At 39.8% G+C, this 8968-nt stretch overlaps 1 protein-coding gene across 1 annotated transcript; it reads right to left on the bottom strand.

The window, feature by feature from the left end:
* Positions 1-592: 592 nt before the first annotated feature.
* On the bottom strand, positions 593-4850 carry LOC128688928 (2-oxo-4-hydroxy-4-carboxy-5-ureidoimidazoline decarboxylase). The gene is made up of 3 exons (XM_053776986.2): positions 4628-4850; positions 2690-2843; positions 593-1989 (listed from the first exon to the last, which is right to left on the bottom strand). The coding sequence occupies exons 1-3, from the start codon at positions 4800-4802 to the stop codon at positions 1791-1793; spliced, it is 528 nt and encodes a 175-aa protein (XP_053632961.1). The 5' UTR covers positions 4803-4850; the 3' UTR covers positions 593-1790.
* Positions 4851-8968: the final 4118 nt, after the last annotated feature.

Below are 8968 nucleotides of genomic sequence, written 5' to 3' on the forward strand. Positions count from 1 at the left end.
AGTTTATCATGTATGTACACATCTACCTGGAGGGTGTTCAGGGGGCCAACACCCCCCCCCGCGGCCCAATCCTTGACCAGGCCTCCCGGTGGATCAGGGGTTGATCAACCAGGCTGTTACTGCTAGCCGCACATAGTCCAACGTGCGAACCACACCTCGGCTGATCGGGAACTGACTTTAGGTATTTGTCCAGCTCCCTCTTGAAGGCAACCAAAGGTCTATTGGTAATTTCCCTTATGCCTGATGGGAGGTTATTAAACAGTCTTGGGCCCCAGGCACTAATCGTGTTTTCTCTTAGTGGACTCACGACACCCCTACTTTTCATTGGGGGTTATGTTACGCCGTCTGCACACGAAAATCACTCCCTACTTTCGTAGGGAGTGATTTCCGTTTGCAGACTTGGGAGGAGTACATATAGGATTTTCCAGGTGTAGATTATGACGTATCTCTCTCGCCTGTGCTCCAGTGAGTACAGGTCAAGTGATTCCATTTTATTTTGGTCTGTGCACATTACTTACTACGTTTGAAAATGAGCATTAGAAGTTGCTGAAATACGTTAATGCATTTTCCTTAAGGCAAAAAAAAAAAAATGTGTATTGGAGATATATTTATAAGTAAGAAAGTGTCTTCAGGACAAAAGTAAGTGGAATATCTTAGGATACAATGTTATGTTTTAAAAAAGGGGTGTAAATATCTAGCCGGGATAGGTCAGGAGGTGCTAAGCCACAGAACAGGTTATCATCGAGTTAAAAACCCCTGGCAGAGACAGTGCTTATTATTTATCAGTGGTATATATACCCTGAGGTGTGTGTCTATCATTGTAGATACTTGTAGAAGTGTGTTTCTCGGTGTATATTCACTCTTTTTAGTTCCGTTATTATTATTATTGTGTTAGTAGAATTACTTTATTCTTAATATTATTATTTTCATTGTTATTATTGTTAGTAGTAGTAGAATTACTTTATTCTTAATAATAATAATAATAATAATAATAATAATAATAATAATAATAATAATAATAATAATAATAATATTATTATTATTATTATTATTATTATTATTATTATTATTATTATTATTATTATATTATTATTATTTGCATTATGCTTTTTCTATTCAGTAGCTGAACCAATAGTAAGTAAAAATTTTTGTGTTTCATTAATGGATTGATTAGGTCGTTTTTGCTTGTATCAGTGTGTTTCAAGTGACTTTTATTATCATATTTGCAGTCGTTGCCTCTTTACTTAAATACACTTGGTATATATTATGTTGTGCTTATCTCGCTTGATGCGTGTACACGAATAACAACAGTGTATATGCGTAAGAGTTTAACCCCATATTTGGGGTTAAACTGATATCCTCAGTGGTGCTACAGATATCCGCAGTGATGTACCGGGCATACTCAATAAAATCTTAGCTAACTTCAATAGTGTTGTATGTATCCACATTGCATTTATTCTCAAGTGTCACAGGTATCCTCGGTTATATTAGTAAGCCTCAGTGGTACTGCAGGTATCCACAATAGTATTACAGCTATTCTCAATTGTTACAGGCATCCTTAATGGTGCTGCATGCATTCTCAGTGGTATTGCAAGTATCCTCAGTATTATTGTAAGTATCCTCTACTCTGTTAGTTATCCTCTGTGTTAGTGCTGATATCCTCAGCTGCACTGCGAGATTCTTCACAGCGTGCATTTATTTTCAATGGTGTCTACTAGTACGAAAACACAGGGGTCTTCAGCAGCCTCCATCAGCAGCGCGTTCTACAGGGCCTTCCCAGTCTACTCCAGTCACAGTCTGCTCTCTACACCCTCGTGGTCCACCAGGTCCAAAAGGCGCAGATAACAGATGTTTTTCACCTCCATGATGCCCTTCTCCACCTCCGCTTCGAGAGAGTTGTTCAGGCGCGTCCTGAGACCCTCCAAGATGGCTTCCTTCTTGTTCCTGCGGGCGCAGATCACGAACGGGAAGCCAAACTTCTCGCGGTAACTGTTAAAATAAAAAAAAAATATGTTAGCCTTTCCAATATCATTCCATGGGAAAGCTATTTCTAAATTGGCCTGTGTATTTTTGGATGTGTTAGAGCTCCAGCTCTTGGTCTCCGCTTCTAAGCCACTAATTAACCAGTATGTGGAATACATCAGAATAAATGCGCCAACATTCTATCAACCTCTCTAATTCACCTAGAGCAGTAAAGTGAGCAAATAATCACAAATTCACAGAAGCGATACAGCGCCTGGGAAATGGGAAATAATCAGGATTGATTTATGGGAAGGTCATTTCAATTCCTTGGGTCAAGTGGGAGGCGCATTAATTTAACTGGAGTGGAATGTGAATATCCAGAAACTGGAACAAATAACATACTTTAATGCGGTTTGGATTCTATTATATTTCATGAAGCGTGTAACTCCTGTGTAGTAGTGGAGGCTCGATCCTCTGTGTCCATTAATTGCTACGGGATTCCTGACCAGTTAGGAAAACTGAAGAACAGTCAGCTTTCTCAAGACAATCACTAACTGGATGACGCTTGCATATCACTGGTACAATATGTGGACAACATGCGATTTGCGGCATTTCGTTAGGACGTTTCGTCCACCAGAGACTTTCATCAATTCGGGACGAATACCGCGTCTTACAAGTATGGTAAAAAGCTTGTAAACCAAGCGAGAGCGTTCCTGTATTTCCTCACCTGTGGTTCATGCTGTCCAGGCGTTGGCTCTCCTCTGGGGTCAGGCTGGTAACACCGGCGGCTTCTTGCTCCCTCTTGGACTCCTTCGTGAGTTGGCCTGCCCTCGCCAGCCTCCCAGCCAGGTCTGGGTGACAACGGAGGATGCCTTCCCGTCCTGCACGAAGATTCAGTGTCGTTCCAATTAGATCAAAGGTACACATGAAACTGACAAGTTAATAAATGAGACGCATGTGCAGCAGTTGAGTATTTTTATCGTTGAATATACTACTTCAAGGCTGACGAACTGATCAAATCATCTTTACCTCTAAATTGTTTTGTTATCTACAATGCCTGTCGCCTTTGTTTTCGACTGAAGAAGCCTGCAGATCAGGTGAAACGTTTCGACATCAATGATACTCAGCTAGCACATGTCTTGTTCATGATACCGACAACTGGTGAATGAAACCCATGTTCATCATCGGGGTACCTTTATCTGAAAGACGTTTCGCCCACTAGGGGGCTTTATCACATATAATGATTAGTAATGAAGCCTCTGGCGAGCAAAACATCTCAGACAAATATGCCAAGTTTTAAGGACTAATCTTATTTAACCTACCTTCAAAAGTACACTAATTATTACTATTACTATCTTTATAATAATAATAATATTATTATTATTATTATTATTATTATTATTATTATTATTATTATTATTAATTTCATGGGTAATACAACTCCCGTGGAAAGAGAGAGCATTAGGTTTGTTCTAAGGAAGGTGAGGATAGCTCTAGTTCCTCAGACCAAGAGCGCTACACTGGCATCACTCCACCCTCTACTAAGTGGCAAGTTTATTTAGGTACAGGTACACATAAGTACAATTATTATACATTTTAACATATCACTGCAGCACGCAGAAACAAGCAGAGGCGGATCACAGCCAGAAGGATTCGAACCCACGCTGACTGCGATCTCTGTACATACTTCTTGTTTCTGCGTGGTGCAGTGATGTGTTAGTACGTATTACAACTGTACCTGTGTATATTAACATACGTACAATAAGGTCACAGTAAACAGGTGATATCACAATATGAAGAACAATCACTATGAAAAAATTAGTGAAATTCCAACCGCTTTCGTGATTTCTCACCTTATCAAGCGCTTGGAATTCCACTATTTTTTCACAGTTGTTATTCTGCACATTAGTATATCTGTAAATTACCTAGGATAATCCCCAGAAGAGTCGGACAAAGTGACTTATTTCCACTGGGGTCCTTTGAGGGTACCACGCCCATGCAGTGGGAATTATTGCGCCGGAGTAGCAATTATATTAATGCTTTTATAATTTAGGGAACATTTTAATATATTTACATTAATAATTATTTGTTATCGTGAATATTTAAACATTATTTTTATTTCTGAAGTCATTAACTGCAGCCAATCAATGAATTAGTTATGACGTCATGAATAGCAGCCAGTTATTATTATTATAATTATAAAAAGAAGCGCTAAACCTACAAGGGACATACAGTACAGCCAATTAAAGCATGGGTAATAAGACGTCATAAACAGCACCTAATTAAGACTGATGACATCCTACGCCCTCAGTCAACAGCAGCATCCAAACAAGGAATGGACAATGTGACGTCTTTAGCATTAGTAGCCAATAAAGGCCCGGGAGATGTGACGTCATCAGCAGCAGCAGCGAATCATGGCCAAGGAGACAGAGACTCACATGCTCCCCAAAACATCCGGCCCTAGGGAATCCCTATAGTGTATACTATACCATACCCTCCCTCTCTCATACTCATATACTTTCATTCAGTACCAACATACAATCTGTTGACAATATGCATTTCAAGTACTTTATATTTTAGTAATTTTTTTCATCATATACAAGTTTTCGTGAGTACTTAATTTATCTCAGGAAAGCAGAGTCCCTAGCAAGCAGCTGCCTCTTACCTGCCACGGGAAGATCATCAATAAATCTGCAGATCTCCTCGTGTAAGTGCCTCACGTCGCTGAACGGTCGATGTTTCCACACTGCGGCGGCACACAAGGGACAATGCTCAATCACGTTGCCGAACACTTCAATAAATTCCTCATAATCCAGGGCGTTTACCTTAGAAACCTGCATGACTGAACCCTGTCTGGCCAAGGTCACCTGTACCACTACTGCCCTCTGTCAGCCAGACCCAGAGATTCCCACACTTCTTCCATGTTACGTAAAAACATATGTTCGCTCCTCCTTCGAACGCAGTGATTTATTCCACAAGTTGCAAAAACACTGGATGATAATTTAGCTTTTTATATTATATTCTGTTTACCTTAACTGTAGTCTCAAAGATGCTCATCCATGTGTATACAGTCAATGAATGTAAGATTGTATGGTATGTGCTGTACACAGAGGTGTGAGTATATGTCTCTCCCAAGATATATACATTGAGTTTACTTTAATTTACTTTACTTGTGGTGCATAAGTAAAGATGAGTTAATGACCCTCGTGTAGTCAATAAGATTTAAGAAATAATGACTTAACGTGGATCGTTGAAACATTATATTAGTAATGAAACTTGTCTTTTTTTATGTTACATCCTAAAAAATATGTTAACTAATGATTGCCAATTCTTAACGCATCTCTCTGCACAATGGTCACTATATAACAAAAAGTACTTCTTTAAAATCCACCTCAAGTGGTCAGGCCACTAAAACTTTTTTTATCTCACTTTTCCTGTCAACGCACATCCTTTCTCGCTTCTCTGTCTTACCCTTTGCACTTTCTCTCCCCATTCTTGCCATCGATCGTGTGGATTAACATACAAGAAAAAAAAAAAGCCCATCGCTGTTGGCAACTCCCTCAGCCGTCATGTTGTTGCCTCAACATCAGTGAGAATAACCAGCCATGTATGATGCATCTATATGAACTCAAGCATGTGATCACATACACACTCACACTTACACATACATACACAAGACTTAGAACAGGGAGGGAATGGGACCTAGTAGCAACCATCAGAGAGGCGGGGCCAGGAGCTGCGACTCGACTCCTGCAACCACAGAAAGGTGAGACCAAGTCGGTGAGTACACACACAGACGTACAATGTATGCGCAACAATCATAGGGGGGATGGAGAATAATGAAGTTGGTCTAGGCCTTTCGTGTTGCAGACTGCAAAAGCTTCTTTAGGAGCAATATAACGAAAGGGAAAGGGGTGAAAAACTCAGTAATAGTACTGACAGAAGCGTGCGTTTAGGAACGTATTCTCGTCCAAGGAATAAAAAAAAATATATTGAAAATGTTTCTGGATGATACAAAAACTTTAAGGTAAAATAAATAATTATGGCTGCAACTTTTTCAAGATGACTTGGATAAATTGAACAAACTGGTAGACGACTAATGGAATTTAATGTAGACAAGTGTTAGGTAATGGAAACGAGAGAGAGCGAGATCATGTCTCGTGAAGTAAGTAAAATGTGTGATAATATACAGAGAGGGAGAGACTTAAGAATTAATAATAAGAAAAACAGTTGCTACCGAAATATCATGTAAACGAAACTACGAAGATTAATGCTGACCAGAAGCATTCATCATCAACATTAATCTTCACCACAAACATCATCACACTTTGATAATTCAGAATAAGCCACATGGGGATGGAAATCTGTAGTATCTTTAGTATAAGTGGCAACCCATGGGTTGCCACTTATACATCCTTCCTTGCTTCAGAGAATTTTCCCTCCTGTCTGTTGCTGTCTTGCAACATTGCATAGCTCCTGACGACGCACGAGAGTGCGAAAGATCTAGAGCTAAAGATTTCCATCCCCATGTGGCTTGTTCTGAATTATCAAGATCGCCTGTTTGTGACTGTATTGCATACTCTGATAAAGAAATCTAGAGTTTGCTAAATAGCTCTCGCTCAACACACTTTTCACTAAGACATTCCAGGTCACTCGTACCTCTCCTACAGTCACTCGTACCTCTTCTACAGTCACCCGTACTTCTACAGTCACCCGTACCTCCCCTACGGTCCTCACTCCTTATCTTCCCACGCTTCCCGTGTAGTTTCTACAGACTTGATAACCCTTTGTCACCAAGGAAAATGGTGTCGCAGTAACCTGTTCATTCTGACTGTGTGTGTCTTCGTTTCACTCATGTACATCATAGCACTCTGCCCTAGTATTAAACAAAATTAAAAGTACACTTAAAATCTCCCAAAATAAGATAATAATCTTTATTTCTACATGTACATATACAAGATATACAGGCCTACCTGACATCAATGAGATACTGCTATATAGAAAGCCCCTTGTTATGCAGAGCATTTCAGGCAAATTAGGTCAATTTTGTCCCAAGGGTGCGACCCACACCAGTCGACTAACACCCAGGAACCAATTTTACTGATAGATGAACAGGGACAGCAGGTGTCTTAAGGAAACACGTTCAATGCTTCCACCCGTACCGGGGATCGAAACATGGACCTCAGTGTGTTAGTTGAGCATGCTACCAGTCGAGCTACGGGACACCATAAGATGAGATTCACCCAGGCTAAATTACAGCAACATTCAAATAATATGAGAGGCAGTCAGAGTATATTATTATTATTATTATTATTATTAAAGATTCGTCGGTATTCTCCCGGCCCGGGCCTTTTCCAAGTGGTGGCCCGGCCTTGACTCCCTGTCTAGGGAGTGTCTGATACCTAAGTCTCCCATGGGAGGAGGTACAAGTACCCACTCATCATTGGGACCAACTGTCCCCAGGCCTAGCCACAAGCTAGGCCTCTCTGGTCTGACATCCCCTCCCCAAGGGGGATAATGGGGATGACAGTCTTGTGAGCTGCAAGCTCTGGCTCAGGCACCTACCCTACCCTAGAAGGGCTGGGCATGGTGTCGATCGGCAGAGTATAGTAAAAGAAAATGTATACACAAGGTAATTGGTTAATTGAATTTAAAGCTTGTCGACTAGTATGTAAATTAAGTAAGTAAACAAGTTTATTCAGGTACGGGTACACATAAATACAATCACATAATTATCATACATAGCAGTCTATATGTAGATTGCCTAGGATAAGCCAAAAAAAAGTGAGACAAAGTAACTTATTTCTAATGGGATCCTTAACTACACGAGGGTCATTAGGGCTACACGGTAACCTTTTCTCTGCCGGACAAGAATACTTTTATCCCTAAAATAATGATTAAAGTAAACTCTCAGTGAATAAGAAGATTTTGTTCGGGTTTTAACCCGGAGGGTTAACCACCCAGGATAAGAGACATTCACCTCTGTTATGGAAAATTCGCTAACAAGCGATACAGGATGCAAAACAACCACGGGGGAGTTGAATAATAGATCCAGGCCTTTCGTGTTACAGTCAACAGATCATCAGGAGCTGGCAGTGTTGCAGAAAAGAGGAGGAAGTGTCACCTTTTTGTGTATAGTGATGTTAAACCACTAATGTTTATAAAATCTTATATAAACTGTGTAAATTTATTTGTGTTTTTTTAAAAACTAAATAAAAATTTGCAAAAAAAAAAAATAAGTTATTCCTTTATATTATTATGTCATTCATGGAAAAGCACTAAACCCATAGGGGTCATACAACCCATGTAAAAATGGGAAGCAATCAGGTTCGATCTGAGGAAAGGGCAGATCTAAATCCTTGGACTAAGGAATTAGACTCTACTGCGGCGACGGAACCTCTCTTGAGGGGAATAAAACTATTTATCAAAGTTTACCATAGAAATAAGTTTTCTTCCTGACATTAACACAATAAACGAAAACGATATCTATTGGTGCTAGTTTTAGGGTGACTATTATATTCTTCTTATCTCAATACACACGTATTGAAAAGATTTTGCTGGGATTTTTAACTCGGAGGGTTAGTCAATCAGGACAACGCAATAACGGTAATGCGTTATCGGGGACTGTCTGTCTTATTTCCATTGGTATCCTTTAATTTCCTCCCCCAGGATGCGACCCTCGACAATCGACTAACACCCAGGTATTACTGACTACTAAAGTGAATAATAATAATAATAATAATAATAATAATAATAATAATAATAATAGTAACTTCATTTCTACAAGTACATGTACAAGATGTACAGGGGTAGTAGGTGTAAGGAAACATTCTTAACGTTAAGATAAGATAAGATTTCGTTCGGATTTTTAACCCCGGAGGGTTAGCCACCCAGGATAACCCAAGAAAGTCAATGCGTCATCGAGGACTGTCTGACTTATTTCCATTGGAGTCCTCAATCTTGTCCCCCAGGATGCGACCCACACCAGTCCACTAACACCCAGGTA

Source organism: Cherax quadricarinatus, chromosome 16, assembly GCF_038502225.1.
Source record: "Cherax quadricarinatus isolate ZL_2023a chromosome 16, ASM3850222v1, whole genome shotgun sequence".
NCBI lineage: Eukaryota > Metazoa > Arthropoda > Malacostraca > Decapoda > Parastacidae > Cherax > Cherax quadricarinatus.

Coding starts and splice junctions, on each gene's coding strand:
- LOC128688928 (XM_053776986.2), bottom strand. CDS start 4,802: ATGCAGGTTTCTAAGGTAAACGCCCTGGATTATGAGGAATTTATTGAA. Junction 2,844..4,627: donor TGATGATCTTCCCGTGGCAG/GTAAGAGGCAGC, acceptor ATCTTCGTGCAG/GACGGGAAGGCATCCTCCGT. Junction 1,990..2,689: donor CTGGACAGCATGAACCACAG/GTGAGGAAATAC, acceptor TTATTTTAACAG/TTACCGCGAGAAGTTTGGCT.